Source organism: Colletotrichum fioriniae (genome assembly GCF_027942845.1).
Source record: "Colletotrichum fioriniae strain IMI 355084 chromosome Unknown scaffold_12, whole genome shotgun sequence".
Classification (NCBI taxonomy): domain Eukaryota; kingdom Fungi; phylum Ascomycota; class Sordariomycetes; order Glomerellales; family Glomerellaceae; genus Colletotrichum; species Colletotrichum fioriniae.
In genome coordinates this window covers 1,149,332-1,165,526 of record NW_027076848.1, presented here as the reverse complement: position 1 = coordinate 1,165,526, position 16,195 = coordinate 1,149,332, and the positions used below count along the sequence as shown (strand labels likewise).

The 16,195-nt window shown below is 54.0% G+C and overlaps 6 protein-coding genes across 6 annotated transcripts; 1 reads left to right on the top strand and 5 right to left on the bottom strand.

The window, feature by feature from the left end:
• Positions 1 to 509: 509 nt before the first annotated feature.
• N0V96_009543 (uncharacterized protein) lies at positions 510 to 2,847 on the bottom strand (the record flags this gene model as incomplete). The annotated part of the gene is made up of 3 exons (XM_065758673.1): positions 510 to 2,362; positions 2,422 to 2,553; positions 2,610 to 2,847. 3 exons carry the CDS (start codon positions 2,845 to 2,847, stop codon positions 510 to 512), a joined length of 2,223 nt encoding a protein of 740 aa, XP_065612738.1.
• Positions 2,848 to 4,029: 1,182 nt separating this feature from the next.
• Positions 4,030 to 4,619, bottom strand: N0V96_009542 (uncharacterized protein; the record flags this gene model as incomplete). The annotated part of the gene is made up of 3 exons (XM_065758672.1): positions 4,030 to 4,314; positions 4,578 to 4,584; positions 4,612 to 4,619. The coding sequence occupies 3 exons, from the start codon at positions 4,617 to 4,619 to the stop codon at positions 4,030 to 4,032; spliced, it is 300 nt and encodes a 99-aa protein (XP_065612737.1).
• A 2,392-nt stretch (positions 4,620 to 7,011) lies between these two features.
• Positions 7,012 to 8,706, top strand: N0V96_009541 (uncharacterized protein; the record flags this gene model as incomplete). The annotated part of the gene is made up of 2 exons (XM_053190213.2): positions 7,012 to 7,967; positions 8,028 to 8,706. 2 exons carry the CDS (start codon positions 7,012 to 7,014, stop codon positions 8,704 to 8,706), a joined length of 1,635 nt encoding a protein of 544 aa, XP_053052143.1.
• Positions 8,707 to 9,054: 348 nt separating this feature from the next.
• Positions 9,055 to 10,203, bottom strand: AAD14_2 (putative aryl-alcohol dehydrogenase aad14; the record flags this gene model as incomplete). The annotated part of the gene is made up of 1 exon (XM_053190212.1): positions 9,055 to 10,203. One exon carries the CDS (start codon positions 10,201 to 10,203, stop codon positions 9,055 to 9,057), a length of 1,149 nt encoding a protein of 382 aa, XP_053052142.1.
• A 702-nt stretch (positions 10,204 to 10,905) lies between these two features.
• On the bottom strand, positions 10,906 to 12,281 carry N0V96_009539 (uncharacterized protein; the record flags this gene model as incomplete). The annotated part of the gene is made up of 2 exons (XM_065758671.1): positions 10,906 to 11,980; positions 12,073 to 12,281. The coding sequence occupies 2 exons, from the start codon at positions 12,279 to 12,281 to the stop codon at positions 10,906 to 10,908; spliced, it is 1,284 nt and encodes a 427-aa protein (XP_065612736.1).
• A 1,301-nt stretch (positions 12,282 to 13,582) lies between these two features.
• Positions 13,583 to 15,163, bottom strand: N0V96_009538 (uncharacterized protein; the record flags this gene model as incomplete). The annotated part of the gene is made up of 2 exons (XM_053190210.2): positions 13,583 to 14,788; positions 14,855 to 15,163. The coding sequence occupies 2 exons, from the start codon at positions 15,161 to 15,163 to the stop codon at positions 13,583 to 13,585; spliced, it is 1,515 nt and encodes a 504-aa protein (XP_053052140.2).
• Between the last annotated feature and the right edge of the window lie 1,032 nt (positions 15,164 to 16,195).

Below are 16,195 nucleotides of genomic sequence, written 5' to 3'. Positions count from 1 at the left end.
GTGCAGCTAAGCTTAAGCTGCTGCATGGAAATGGGATTTTCGGCTGCTGCTTTCGACACATCAAAAACACTTTCGGAGAAAGGAAAAAAGTTCTTCGAAAGTCGGGTTGTTTTCTTCTGGCCTGGCGTGGGTTCAGTGGATTGAGATACTCTCAGGACAAGGTCATAAAGAAATTATTGCATTGATCACGCCCGCTTGTGTCGATTGCTGCCCCCCTACACACTCCCCCAAGAAATCCCCGTCGTCTAAATCGACGGGCGTAGGAAGACGCATCGTACGAATACGACGTGACGTGTATCATGGGTCAAAGGTGACAGGAGTAGACTAAGGATTGATTCGATTGCTTTTCCAATTGTGGTTCCTCTCGGTGATGCTGTGATCTGACATTGGTTTAATCCTGTGACTTGAAATGGCACAAAACATCTTCAGTGCGGTCTCTGCGTTACTTGAAGGTCACGAAACAGATGAGGAACATTTGTCGTCAGGCATAGTTTGCTTCAGTATCTGAACTACGCTTTGCCCTTGCCCTTCTCATCGGCCATCAGCTCACCACCCTCCTTTAACATCTCCTCAAACGCGGCCCTCCTAACAGCCGGCAACTCATTCGCGTGCCTCTTGACCAATTCCGAGACCATGACCAGCCCATTCTCCCGATCAACCTTCTTCATGCCCGCCGCCTGCGACGGGTCAGCCTGCTGTGGTTCCAGCCCAAGACCCTCCACCATGGCAGCATTGTCTCCACCGCCAACAACCACCGCCTGTCCATCACTACTCGCAGCCAGCGGCGGCCCCTCGATGGCCTTCTGATCCGTGCCGTTGCTGCTGCTGCTATCCTCCCCAGAAAACGTCCGTCCGGTAACGGCCTCCGTCAACGCCTCAAACGCACCGGGAACCTGCAGCGTGCGCAGAACCACATCCGCGCCGTCCTTGGCGCGACACATGAGCGCAAAGACGAACCACGCCTCGCTGCGTAGCACGGGGAACTTGGTCTGCGTGACGAGGAACGCGAGCGCCTTGTTCAGGCTCGGGTGCCGCCTGTAAAACTTCTCCCGACGCTGCGCGCCGCCGTCGCCTTCTGCCTCGGCGACGGCCGTCGCGGGCAGCGGGTTCTCGGGGCGGAAGACGTAGCCGTCTTCGGAGGGGTCCCAGTCTGGCAGAATGGGCGGGATGGGTGCCGTGTGCAGGACGCGGCAGACGGCTGCGGCGGCGCGGGCGGCTTCTGTTTTTGTGTGTTCTGCGTCGGTGCGGGAGACCATGTCGAGGAGGCGGTGGAGGTGCGTTGTCTCGTGGGAGGAGAGGGGGTCAGGGGATAAGGGGGCGCAGAGGCGGCGGACGTTTGTGGGTGTGTTTACGAGGAGGAGGCGGGTTAGGGAGACTGCTGTGAATTGGACTTGGGGGTTGACGTCGAGGGACCAGATCCGGGGCAGGATGTCGGGGTTGAAGAGGCCGGCGTCGCCGAGGACGGGTTTGTTCTGGGAGGGGATGGCGAGGTTTTTGGCAAAGGAGAGGGCGGAGTGGAGGAGCATCGTGTCTGTTGCTTTTGCGAGGAGGGCGGCGAGCGGCAGGTGGACGGCGTGGGATTTGACGAGGGCGTAGGAGGCTTCGTCTGAGCGGGCGACGTTGCCCAGGCAGAGGCAGGCCGCGGACTGGAGGTGAGTGTTGTCGGGCGTGGTGGCGAGCCAGCTGTAGAGAGTGTCGAGGACGGGAGAGCCGATGGGGTGGTGGAGGGCGAAGTCGTCTGCGTAGGAGACGTCTGCGAGGATCTGGATGAAGGACTGCGGGAGGGATTTGAGGAGGACGGCGGCGTCTTCGTCTTCGACGCGGAGGGCGTCGAGCTGGGTTTGGAGGTGGTAGAAGGTGGCGAGGAGGACGGGGACGGAGCCGGTTGCGATGAGAGCGGCTTGGATGGGCGCGTGGGTTAGGTAGGCTAGGGCGACGGCGGTGAGGGAGACGAAGTCTTCTGCGTCGGTTGTGGGCGTGAGGGCGAGGGTGAGGAGGATAGTTGGTGTTTGCGGGGGTGCAAAGTTGGCTTCGGTTTCTGAGGAGGAATGTGAGCTTTGTGGTTCTATGACTGAGTGAGTGAGGGGGTTGGGTGGGTGAAGCGTACTGTGGGTGGCGAGCAAGGCGAGGATCTTGCCAATGATTCCCATGAGATGCGGCGCGTTGGCGAGGCGTGGGCTGGTGAGGAGGTTGACGAGGTGGAGAGTGAGCGAGGAGGAGCTGGCTTGGATCTGGGCGGGCTCGTAGTCGACGAGGATGTTGTAGAGTACTGGCACGGCGAAGGGGAGGGCGGCGTCGTCGTCGAGGAAGCTGATGATGGAGGTGATTGAGTTTGATGCCACGACCCTTGCGCGATTTTCATCTGGATGATAAGTTAAGTTTACGGTCTTCATTGAGAGGATGAGTGAACAAGATTGGTACCTGTGTCGGCGCATGAGTTGCCGAGTAGACGGAGAGAGTGCTTTTTCAACGCTGGTCTGAGGTTCTCTGTGGATATGACGGAGAGGAAGAAGTCGACGATGCCCGAGTCACCGAGGGGCAGTCTCCATGATGCTGTGGAATGTGTCAGTATAGATCTCAAATCAGTGCTGTGAATCAAGGGACCTCACCATCTCTGCTTCCATCGCCCAGCTTCTCCGCAACGAGGTCAATCTCTTGACTGCCACTGTTCCATTGCTGCTGCGCAGTGAAGAGTACATCGCCCAGCAGTGCGGTCCTGTGCGCGCGGCTCTGGTCTACGGAGCCTGGATCAGCCCAGGCCGAGGCGGACGAGAGGATATTGGCGATGGCGTCTGGCGTGAGAATCTTGCCGCCTTCCAACGGCTGTTGCTGTGCTGATTCTGCCATGACAGATGACATCTGGTGGAGCGTTTCTTTCCAATATTTCACTAGCCTTTCCAAAGATGATCTCAGTCTGAACAGCAAAAGAAAAAAAAAGAAAAAAGGTCAACCAGCTTATAAGTGAATCCCTCACTCTAACTCGAAACGAATGGCAGAATTGGTCTAGTGAGTCTTCCTAGTTGCGTCGTCTTTTGCTGCCCGGAGATGGGATGAGCTGCGAGATGCTGCGGCCGGCGCGAGTTCCTTTCCCTTTTGGTGTGGGCGTCGTTGTTGGTGGGGTTGCAGTTGTCGCAGGCGATTGGCTTGCGGGGGTTTGTGCGCCACGGTGGGCCCATCGGAGCTTTCGGCCATGCTTTGTAACGGCCCTCTGCCGCCTGCCGCCTCCGGGTGACGGCGTCTGCTCCGGACTCGATGACTTTGCTGGCAGTGTTGTAGCAGTGGATTCTAGGAAGAGAAAGAATGCAGTGAAACACTGGTGGAGTTTCTTGGCTGTTTCTAAGGAGTGTCCGCTCATATTGGTAACTAGACTTACAATTTGTCATCTCTCAAGACATGATTTTAAAACAATGGCAAATGGATAAGAAAATTCTCATACCACCCACATCATTGTATCATTACTTTCCAATAGTATCAAATGAATCACGGTGCATCAAGGAATCTTATAAAACTTTCTACTTTGTAGTTCAAGAAGTCTTCAGTATTATTCATCCGCCCAAGGACGAGACTATGAGTCCCTTCTATGGACACTTCGGATATTTATCAACTCGCTTTATTTACTCGGCATACGGTTTCGATGAGAGAGATGAGATTTTTGAGATAAAGTTAGACAACATAAGGTGATTGCTTATTATTAAAATGAGTGTGATGATTTGGTCTACTGAACTGATCAAAGGAGCTCTTCAGCCCAATAATTCAACTTATCAAGACGAAGCAAAGCAAGTGAGATCTACCACAGTCAGGTGTAAGTTTTCCAGTGATAAAGACAGGGTAAAAAACACAATCTTCCGTAGCTCATCCAGGCTCTCAGTGACAGCTACACCCGCACTCCTTGGCATCCTTACAATCCTTCCCACAAGCAGACTGCTCCGCGGGCGCGCACTGCTCCTTGCCAGAACACGTCCGCCAGTTCCCGTGCCCCCCGTTCCACGCCGTCCAACACCAGGTGCCCTTGCTCCTATCGCATGACTCTCAGCAGTACCCCTTGCTGCAGCCGTACTCGTCGCCGAACCAGCACTCGCGGGCCTGCAGGTTCGGGGATGAGCCGGATTTGAGGATCAGGGGGTGTTCTCTGCACTTGCGGATGTTGGTGGGGTCCACGTTGCTGTCGAGAGAGGAGGCTGTATAGGACATCACGCCAAGGTCGCCGCATTCTTCGGCGGCGGTGGGGGCCATTCCGGCGAGGATGGGTGAGAGGTTGGTGGCGAGGGTGAGGAGGACGGTGGTTGTGAACTTCATGTTGACGGTCTGGGATTTCTGTTAGCAAGTTGAAAGCTTGGTTGGAGGAATGGGGTTGCCTGCGTTCTGTTGTGACGTTGAATCAGCAAAGTGTGGTCTTAATATTTTCAGTGATGTTTTCTTGTGAGCTGTCCTATTTCGAATCCTTGGAAATGAGTCCGGGGAGTGATATTGTATTTATAGCGGAAACTCGTTTTCCATCGGAGTTCAGTATTCATCGTCAATGAATACTGAAGAGCAGAAAATTGCATGCTCATCCCACAGCAGTAGCTCAGGTAGACTTCACTCCTGCGGTGAGCATGATGATGTTTCAACGTGCACATGATTCTCACACACAAGTGACTATCGGACCATTCGTCAGCATTCATGAACTTCTAGGTGACCGTGTAGTTATTGGTACGAGGGTAATCCTTCATGTGGTTCAGTCAGCGTTGTGTCTATATGCCGAGCCATAAGCGTTTGTGCTCATGTTGATCCGTTGGAAGAGTGATACTGTGAAGCGTTGGCTGGCTGAGCGGGTAAGAGTGGTAAGCGGCACATGAAAGCACCCAAGTAAGGTAGGATATAGAGCCCAGAATTGCTCATAAAGTCCTAGGTATGGAAGGCAACTACAACTATCTGACTCGTAGCTTGTGCACACTTAGGCAACAAGGCCTCACGGGGGAGGGATCGGTCAGTCCAGCCGTCGCAGATGTACCGTTGACTGACTGAATGTATATGAAATTCCATGGCACTGGGTCTATCATTGTTTTGATCCATGTCTCTTGGTACTCGAATTGCGACTAGGCATGGTCGAGGGTGCGTTCAGACCAGAGGTGGTAGTATTGGACTTCTTTGGCGCTCCCTGTTGTTTTGGACTTGCTTTCTTCCTAAGCAGGAAAAGCTAGAAAATAAAATATATTCATGTTTTTACCTGCTTCGCTGGGGATTCAAGGAACGCGATAGACCTGGGCAGTTCCGTCGTCTTTGATTAGAGAATGCGAAGCGCAGAGCGAGGTCGCGTGAAGTTGTGCGTTTCGCCAGGGCAGCTGAGCTGACGCTACACAGTATCATTTACTTCACGTCGGTGAGTGTCTTGAGTCACTCACCTGATGAAATCAATTGAGGTGCTACCCTTGTACTAGCCCAGACTCGCTGTGTAACTTGAAGAGGCTATTAGAGTGACCACGTAATTCAGTGCTTCCACTGCAACACGATGCTAACCGTCGTGCTACACGTTCCTCTCATCTGACCATCTGGCAACGAAAATCATCATTAGCTACTTTCATCAAAGACGGCAAAATAGCACGGTTGAAAGAGGGTCATATCGCAAGCGGGTGAGCCTTTTGGTGTTTCGGTAGGATGCGGGCAAGTGGTCGCCGATCAACGTAGGCGATCAAATATCTAAGAAAAAGAAGCTACCGAGGAGCCATCAGTCCACACGTTAGGTCGTCAACTACGTTGTAGGAAAATCTGCTGATTTGCTTGTCTGCCTCGTGATCGGGGACCTTACTGTACGGAATGAACAGCGGATACTTCACACCGGTCCGTCAACCATGATAGTTGGACTGTCAGCTTATGGAAAGTTATTGGCCAGATTCTGACAGCATGGACGCGTATCGAGTATTAGAGCAACCAAGCCCAGGTATATGCAACGGGGTTTGTTGGAGTCCAACTGCGTCAAGCAAACAATACTGCATGCTGACTGTGCACTCAGTCTCTTGGCGTCGGGTGACAAGAGAACCGGTAATGGCTTGCCTGTAGGCTTCGATAAACTATTCTTTTGGCTGTGCAATTCTGAACATTGGTTTCATAGTAAACTGTCTCCATCAACGTGCTGCTGGTTGTGGTTTGTAGCGGTCCTGGTGCATAGTACCCGCAGAGACTTCGCTTTTCAATGAGGCGACCCGTCTTTAAGAGAAGCTCATCTGTGACGTAGTATGGTTCGTCTCTTTGAAAAAGCTTTCGCTTGATGTTGCTAGCTTGCGCCGCATCCTCCCGTGTCTCGGCATTTCGGCGTAAGACGCCCGTCGAAAACGCCGTTGCCCGGGATATGGGGAAACCGGGGGATGGGTCTCCCGAGGTTCAGTCAAGCACCGCCGGCTCTTATTCCCCGAAGCTGGGCAACGAACGACCGGGGGCCGACTCCTGGTGTGATGAGGAGTCGAAGGCGTCGCATGAGGAGAAGACATACCCCGGAGCCTGAAGGAACAGAGACTCGTGAGGAGAAAGAGGAGGAACCTGGGGTAGATCTGGGGTAAAAACCTCTTAACTCCACGTGATGCTGCATCGGGCATCGGGGTAAAGGCCTCCCCGGCGCTGTTTCGATGCGCACCAAACAAGCGTCGCCAGCCACCACCATCCGAACAAGGCCAACTTGTGACAATCAACGGATACCGGCGCAGTGGTCTGATTCAACCTTAGCTTCCTCCGCGTTTGTCTGGTAGCCGGGGTAGGTTGCTGATTGCCCATGGGGAAAACTTGAAAGGGGGCATCGGTCAATGTACTGGATGGTAGGCAAGCCGGCGCTATCCCGCATTCGCATCGCGACTCCAACTGTTCCTAACCTACCAGTTCGTCCTGAGATATAAGAGGACCGTTGCGCCGGATTCACTACTACCCTGCAGGCCCGCAAACCAGCAGCCGTCAGTCCGAGTCGGTTTCCCCAAGAGACAACGACGACAAAGTTGGCAAAGGCAACTCTCTCTCTTCGACGAGACGACGACAACCATCACAATGGCAAAGCCAGTCACCGAAGAGGTCCACTCGCCCGGTGCCGACGCCGACGACTTCCAGGGCCTCGTCCTCAGCGATGTCATCCCTCGCGATCGTAAGCCATGGTACAGCGACTGGACCCTGTGGAAGCTCAACCTGCTGCTTCTCAGCGGTCTCCTGACTCAGACGGCAACGGGCTTCGACGCCAGCATGCTCAATGGCATGCAGTCCCTACCGCAGTGGCAAGAGTTCTTTGGCGAGCCGAAGGGAACGCGCCTCGGTGCCATGACCTTTGGCCCCAACGGCGGCGTCCTCATCTCCATCCTCATCTCCTCTCAGCTCTGCGACTGGCTCGGCCGCCGGAAGCCCATCTTTGGCGGCTCGATCCTCATCATTGTCGGCTCCATCATCCAGACCTGGTCCCTCAACTACGGCATGTTCGTCGCCTCCCGCTTCATCATCGGCTTCGGACTCGGCATCATCTCGACCGCCGCCCCGCCCCTCCTGTCTGAGGTCACGTACCCTACCCACCGCGGACAGGTTGTCTCCTTCATGATGGTTTCGTGGCCGCTCGGTGCCCTCATCGCCGCCTGGGTCACATTTGGCACCTTTAAGATGAGCAACTCGTGGGCGTGGCGTCTTCCCAGCTTGTTGCAGTGCGTCTGCTCCGTCATCCAGGCGTCTCTGGTCTTCTTCTGCCCCGAGTCGCCCAGATGGCTGATTTACAAGGGCCGCTACAAGGAGGCCAGGGACATTTTGGTCAAGTGGCACGGATACGGGGACCCCAACTCCCGTCTTGCTCGCTTCGAGATGGCTGAGATCACGGCCACGCTCGAGGTGGAAAAGGTGCAGAAGAGGTCGCGCTGGGCGGAATGGATCTCTACTCGTGGCAACTGGCATCGCTTGTTCTTGGCTCTGTACATTCCTGCCATGCTGCAGTGGTCTGGCAATGCCTTGACCTCGTACTTCCTGTCAAAGTGAGTTATGAGCTAGATACTCTTGTTGCTTCGTCTCAATTGCTAACAGACTTCGTCTAGGGTGCTCAACTCGATCAATGTCACGGACCACAAGACCCAGCTCCTCATCAACGCAGGACTACAAATTTGGGGTTTCCTCTCGGCCTGCGTCTTCGCCACCATGGTGGACAAGTTTGGTCGACGCAGACTCTTCCTCGTCGGCATGTCAGGCATGGGCGTCTCGTACATCATCTGGACAATCTGCTCCGCGCTGAACCAGGAGACTGGCTTCAAGCACATGGGCTACGCGGGCGCCGTCCTGGCCATGATCTTTGTCTTTTCCTTCTGGTACCACGCCTGCTCGCCCATCGGCGCGACCTACATCATGGAAGTTACGCCTTATTCGTTGCGCGCCAAGGCTTCCATGCTCTACCAGCTCACCGGAAACTTGGCGGGTGTCTACAACTCGTTTGCGAACCCCGTTGCCATGGAGGCGATTGCGTGGAAGTACTACATTGTGTGGTGTGTGGCCATCGCCATCCACCTTACCCTCATCTGGTTTTTCTTCCCCGAGACCAAGGGACGGTCTCTCGAGGAGGTGGCTGAGATCTTTGACGGTCCGGACGCGGCGGTGGGAACGAATGCCATGAAACAGATGGGACTTGATACGCATGCTGATGCTGCGGTTGACTTTGATAAGGATACCCACAAGGGCTTGGATTCGTCCAAGGCCACGGTCACACAGATTGATAGGACGTAGGTGGTTTGAGGAGGCTTCCCTAGCATCTCTACCTCGTTGGAGACAGCCCTCCAGCTGTAGTCACCAATTAAAGCGTAATTTTGGGCAAAAACAGCCTGTGCATGCGATCACTTGAGGACTAGAGGTAAGCGATGCCAACCGAAATGAACTTCTGTGAAAGGATAAAGTCAATCGTCAAGCCGAAGCTGCTGAATAGCGTCGAATCTTCGGCAAGAACAATTTCATAGCCCGGAGGACAGCCATTCAACTACCATACTGATGTACTCGTACGGGTGACTGATCCTCGTCATCTGGTTTGATGAGACAAACCTTCCATTACACTTCCAATCTAGCCTACATCCATCTAGCTCAGATGCTCGTCTGCCTGCCTGAATTCGGGAACGACATTTGTGAGGCGCGTGCCAACCTAAACGACTTGCCAGTAATGTTAGGGTCTGGGCCCAAGAAGTTGCCAGGGAACCCAACATCGAACGGCTTGACGCTTTCCAAGAACGCAATCTGCTCATCCGTGAGCTTGATCTTGAGCGCATCAATGTTGGCCTTCAAGTGCTCGACCTTGCGTCCTCCCACGATGGGAATCACATTAGCCGCCTTGCTGCGGACGTAGGCAAGGGCAATGGCCGTTACGCTCTCCGTGCCGTGCTCGCCCGCCACCTTTTCCAACGCCTCGCTCATCTTGACCTCCATCTCCGTCTGCTCGCCAGTGCTGACAAATGACCGCAGACCCTCGCCGGCCTTTTTGCGCTCCTCTAGGGCCTTTTTCGACTGGAACTTGCCGGACCCCAACACGTCCCATGGGCACAGGGCCATGCCGAAGGTGTGGGCCATGGGGAGGATGTCGCGCTCAAAGTCGCGGTGCATCACGCTCCACCGGCCCTGGTACACGCTGAAGGGCGTCTTACCGTGGTCGACTGCGTACGTGTTGGCAGCGCTGACGACCCAGGCGGGCGTGTCAGAGATGCCGAGGTAGAGGACCTTGCCTTGCTCGACGAGGATATGAAGCGAGTCCATGATCTCCTTGATGGACGTCGTGTAGTCCCACCAGTGCAGGTACAGGATGTCGATGTAATCCGTATTCAACTTCTTGAGCGAATCCCGGATGCTAACGTGGAGACTGCGGCGGTGGTTACCCGTGAAGTTGGCCGTGTGGCCCTTACCCAGGGCGTGGCTCTGGTAATCCGAGGTGTACTTCGTGGCGAGCACAATCTGCTCCCTGTTGCCCCTCTCCTTCATCCAGTCGCCAATCCACTTTTCTGACTGCTCGTCCTGGTAGCCGTTTGCCGTGTCGATGAAGTTGCCTCCGGACTCGACGAAGGCGTCGAGGAGCTTGTAGGACTGCTCCTTGTTCATGGCGCCCATTGCCTCGGCCCAGGCTTCACCGATGGACATGGCGCCAAGAGCCAAGGGGGAGACGCGGATGCCTGCGTTGGGTGAGAGGACGCGGAGCCTGCCCAGTTCGGTGGGAGGCTCGGGCGCTTCTGCCATGAAGTTGGACATTGTGATTGTGGTTGGGCAAGGTTTAGGCGGTGTTGACTAGATGTACTGATGTGCTTTCGACAACTCCTAATAAGAAGCTAGTGATATTGAATGAAAACCCTCCGATCGAGAGCCTAGATACCAGACGGACAGTAAGTCGTGCATTTATACTTTGCTGTGTGAGGGGCATCGGCAGTCGAGGACGGCTGACATATCGCTCCGGAAATATGACCGGAATTTAGCAGAGCTCATACCGATGGCTCCATGCCGGCAACAAACGACGCCTCGATCCGACATTTTGATGCGGGGATTTGTCGCGTCTGTGACGTATTAGATGGTCGTGCGTTGCGTTCACTGCTTCAATAAATGCGCACCAAACCCGTCTGTAACCAATCTCTGCCGGCCATGATGACAGGTTACACCGGTGATACAGAATCTGGCCGAGCCCGTGGTCATCTTCGCTAAAGGATCCGGTCGGCTTTGAGGAGGGACCGGCACGAACGGCAAGGGCCCACGTTAGTGTTTACGGAGGAGAAGGCCGGAGTTTGCGGGGCTAACTCCGGACCCGGTGTCACCACTCGGCCGTGGATACATAATTGAAGACACAGCTAACATACGACGATGGAGAGATTTGTAGGTAGCCACACTATGACAAATCGAAACAAGACGAGCCGAAAACACCTTCAATGGTTGAGTAAATTCCTGTGCTCCCGATCTGTAGCTTCACCTCTTAGCAGACTTGAGCTGCTTCACCAACTTGTTCATGTGGATGATTGCCTCTCTCGCCCCATCCCAAGTCTTCCTCTTCCCCGTCTCAAAGTATCTAAACGCATGCGCCGTCTCGACGCCGTGGTTGATCAGGTACACCATGTAAGGGTCCTTAAACCAAGTCAGCCAACCGCGCCATCCCCAGCCCAGGTTCTCCATCCCGGTGCCAGCAGCCTGATGTAAGAACCCCTGGAATTCCCACTGCTTAACCGCGCCAGGCTCAGATCTGTTCTCCTGGTGCCAACGGCCGGCGACCCACTCTTGATGGCGGTCAATGGCGCGCTCCATCTTCGGTCTAGAGGGGATCATGTCCGCGCTGACGCCGCGCCAGATGTTGCTTATCGCCATGGAAGTAACGTCCGAGAACGAGAAGCCGTTATTTTTGCCGTACGTCGAGTACGCAAGAATCGCTATGCTATCTGCATGAGCTGGCGGGAAGAGGTTCATGTACAGCCTGGCGATGGACTCGCCCCCGTACGGGTGGCCGGCCGCGTCCGCCTTGGGCTTGCTCGTCTCCACGAAGGGCACGAGACTGAAATCTGCAGTGTATCCGGTACAGCAGACAACAGAGTCGACATCGTCTAGAACGGTTCCATCCGTGAACTCAATCTTCTTGCCACCGAGGAACCTCTTGATCCCGTACAGGGACGACACCTTTCCCTCGCGCAGAAGCTCCAGAGTCGTGTCCATGCATCCGGCGAGGTGCAAGCTCAGCGGGGCGACGTTTTCGAGGAGCCGCCATGCGGGATCGATCTTGCCATGCTGTCGCATCAAGAGGCCGGTGGCGAGCTTGACGAGCTTATTGACCTGGTTGGGAAAGTTTCTCTGCAGGAAGTAGGACATTTGTCGTCGGGCGCGGTTGATGAGGAGGTCGGTGGGGAGGCCGTTCCGCCAGCGACCTATGATCATTGCGCCGTTTCGGTGCGACACGTAGGTTTCTCTAGCTTGGTCGACCAAAATGGTGAGAAGGTCGCTCATCGTAGCGCTGAGACCGACGAGGACGACCTTTTGGCCTTTGTAGCTCTCCGGGCTGGTGTTGGATTGGTGAGCTGTGATCGTCCAAGACGAGACACTGATACGTACTTTCGAAACTGTTGTGAATGGAGGAGTTGACCTTGGTACAGCTCTTGACCTTCAAAGGTTGGCATCCTGGGTTGCGTCTGGTAGCCATGGCAGAGGACGACCTTGTCGAACTCTTTCACTTCCTGGCTGCCTGATCTGACCATTTCGACTTTCCATTTGGTACCGTCGCCGTTTCTGACAACTTTCTTGACGGTGCTGTTGAAAACGATATGCTTGTAGAGACCAAAGTTCTCGGCATAAGATTCCATGTACTCTTCGAAGTCGCCTTGGCTTAAGAATGGCCCATACTCTTTCAGGACGTCAGCCACCTGACGACTGACATGTTTCGGGAAAGATACTCATGCACTTACTATCTGGCATCGGGAAATCCGTGAATCCGCAGGTGTATTTGCTGATGATGGCATTTGTAGCTAGAAAAGGTCAGTGCATCCAGCAATGGAGGTGTTGAGGAGTGTTTGAGGGGTCTCACAAGGGAGCGCAGTGGTCATGCTCTTGTCCTCGGTGTAGGACCAAAGACCGCCAACGCGACTTCGCCTCTCAAACAACGTAGCATCGAATCCGTCTTCCCGGAGAGTCTTGAGCATCGACAGACCGGTGGATCCTTGATCATCACATCAGTAAACATGAGTAAGCAGGCTCATGTCTCGTTGTCTACACGCGACGTACCTGCCCCGATCACAGCTACAGTTGATGAATTGTCTTTGTCCATCTTGTTCGAGGAGCTGATGCACCAGACCAGACGACGACGCTCAAATTTTTTTAGATGGGATGAACGTCCGTGAGAGCGCGATATCTTTGCGACGGGAGAGAAGGAGATGGGTTGTTTGTTAAGGAGGTCGCTGACAATAAGATTTGAGACAGGTAAGATGACGACGGCGCGTCGAACTCTCCGTCAGCACTAACTAAGCCACCACCTCCAAAGAGATGGACAGGATTTCTGATCATCTTCCTGTTCTGCGACCCTAAGAGTTCAGGCCCCTGCGGTTCCTGCTGGCCAGGAAGCTTTCCCAAAGACCTGAAGACACCAATCAGGTGCCCATGCGTCCGATGTAAGAAGGCTTCCTTCGCCCCAATCCTTCAGCAAGCTGCCAATGAGACTGGAAACACTACGAGCATCCACTCTCGTTGTAGAACTTTTCTCGATTGGCACTTGTACTCAAAAAAAAAAAAACTAAAAAAAAACTTGCCTACCCTCCTGAGTCTTGAGACTCAACTCCGGCGTGAAATGAATGGGATCAACCCCTCTAGTCATGGTCTATTCTTCGGCCTTTTTTTCGACATGCTGTCACACTTCAGTGAATATGATTGACGAGCTCAAAAGGATATAAAATCCTGACACTGATGATAAGTTCACGCGCTATTGATAACCGTGGGGTTTGACGTGCCTTCTGAAGGGTCAACATAAACCAAGCATGGTATCATTTGATCCGTCAATAAGTCGAACAGCAGCGTAATCCATTGAAGGCTCGCGTGAGCTCCCTCTCACCGGCCTAGTATCCAAGGTTCGATTGAGACTGACTTTCATTGAAGAACTAGTCGTGATGCTTTCTCATCCAGTATAATCCTTCATGGCATCACCGATAGCTAACAGCTCTTCCCCTTCCTTCAGAGGCTTGCCTCCTCTCAAATGTTTATTCGTTGCCTGAATCAAAACGCGACGGTAGCTTGTCAACGCCGGCGTTCCGCTATCCGTCACTTCCAAGATGAGATGCAACAACTGGCCCTTCGCCATCGGCTGCCGGCTGATGAGCTCCATGCAAGACTTCTCAGGCTCCGGCACCGTGACCCTAATCTTCTTGCCCTCCGCATCCAGCTTCTCGATACCGAGTTCCGAGACTTCAAAGTGTACCAGCCATTGTGAAGCGCTCGGCTCACGGTACTGCCACCACTTGAACGTCAACTCATCTCCATCAGGATCGTATGTCCCGGAAGCGTCAAGTTCGATTGTCGAATCGGCTTCGGCCTCGAAATACAGCGGCTCGAGGCTCTGAGAACCGTTGACGACGACAATGGGGTGGTGATTTGTTGAGGCGAGGTCAGGGTTTAGTGACCACTGCATGCGTGCCGCGAAATCGTTTTGGAACGTGTCGCGCCATCTCCAGATGGTGGCTTGGTTGGAGCGGTATGATTTGCCGTCGACGCCGACGACCGAGTCGGACATATCGCTGTAGTGTTTGCCCTGCTGGCCAGCGTCACTGGCGTCGGTGAGCGCATAACGGCCTCCCCATGAGCCGTAATCTGGATGCTCTCGATTGCCCAGGCCGTTTTGGATAAGGTAGAGGAACGTTGGAGTATCGCCCTCTGGGATGAAGAGGAAGTCGGGGTACGCGGAGCCTAGCGGGCCGATCTGAATGTTATCTTTGATCCATTGCTTTGAGACCTTGGAGAAGTCTGGGCCGCCCTGGTCAAAACCGTAGTATTTGTCTCCGGAGATACCGGTCCACGCTGCCAGTCCGTATTGGTTCCAGCCATGGATAGAGGAGATGTAGAAAATGTCGGGGAACTGGGTGCGGATCCAGGCGGAGGTGTCGTCCTGGTCGGAAATTGTGTAAACTCTTAGCTTCGATCGCAACTTGGCTGCGTCTTCGGTGGAGTATTTGTCGCGAATGGTAAGGAGAACTTGGGCTAGGACATTGGTGCCACCCCAGACGAGAACCCAAAGGGGATCTTGTGAAGTGGCCTCGATTCTCTCGAGGAGGAGCTGGGCGCCGTCGGTCAAAGGCTTATCTGCACCTACGCCGGCGAATCCATACGCCTGTGGCACTGAATGTTAGCATAAGGTATTTGATGTTTGAGCGACAAATGCCGTTCGATTGCGTACCGGTGGCCCGGACTTGACCAGGGCTCGTAGGCTGTCGGCTGAAGGATAAGGGTAGTCTGGATGCGTGTGTTTGTTGAGGTTATCCACGGCGCCGGCGTAGGCGTCAAGGATCTTGTGAATATCTTGCGGGCAGACTTTGTTCTTCATCCATGTTGATGAGACGGCGACGAGGCCCTCGGTCTGGAACTGGTTGGAGTAGAGGAGGTAACGGACGAGCGATTCCGCGTCGTCGGGTTCGTTCGAGATGTCTGTGAGGACAAACACTCTCGGCTTGTTTGGGAATGTTTGAAGTCTGGTGAGTTGCGCCATGGTGGTGATATCTCAACTTGCTGGCCTGCAGTTGTGACGTGATATGTGCAAAGGAACAAGAATGAGACGCAAGTTCGCAATGTAAGGGTTTCGGGTTCAGGGGTTTGAAGTTGAATATTGGCACGATTACTTTGAAGGAAAGCTGCCCACTCCCTTATGACGAGCTGTTCAGCGCGATGCTCTCGCGATGGCCTCGGTGCTTAAGATTTCCTGATTTGGAACGTCGACAGAATCACCTTTCTCTCTGACACACTCACTCGCACCTCGCTGTTAACCTGACCCGAATATCGTGTGGTAAGGACCCATACAGCTGAATAGTCTCGGCCTCTTTCCGGCTCTCCTCATTATTCAACAGGGTGGTAACCCCGCAATCCGACCAGCTTCTGGGGCTCAAGCTTGGCTGATTTGGGGGTTGTCAAGCGCCCACACGAGTCGTGTGGGGACGGCATCTCCATTCTCCAAGGTAATTTACCAAGTCCGCGGTCTGGGGTTGCGTCATTGCCAGATGTTTGGAGCCCATAACGAAAACGTCTTGGAAATGGTACCATGGCGAGAGTGGTGAATATGCTTTGAGGAATCATAAGAACCTTGACCGAAAGTCGACGGAGAGAGAACGAGATGCCATACCACGCTCAAAGAGTGTGAAAATGAACTCAGCTAATGGTTGGTTTCGGGAAGGATTCCGAACCATGCGTGACCAACTTTTGATCATCTCCAAGCATCATTCAAATTCGATCAATGCTTAGCTTACCTTAGACACTACTTCGATGATAGACACAAAGCAGTGACCGAGGTATCGAATTAGGAAGTATGAAGCACCGTCTGTCTTTCATCTAGAGACTTCAGACCGCGTCATGTCAACGCAGACCAACGTCGGACAATGTCGGACAGCAACCCCCAATACTTTTCTAAGAGCGCTCTAGAGAGTCGGGGCCAAGAATAGCGGCTCGCCGACGTGCCAAACTTCTTTTGTAAAATCGGGCAACAACCGGCGACGCGCCTCCACCGTTCGACATACCAAAACACCGCTAA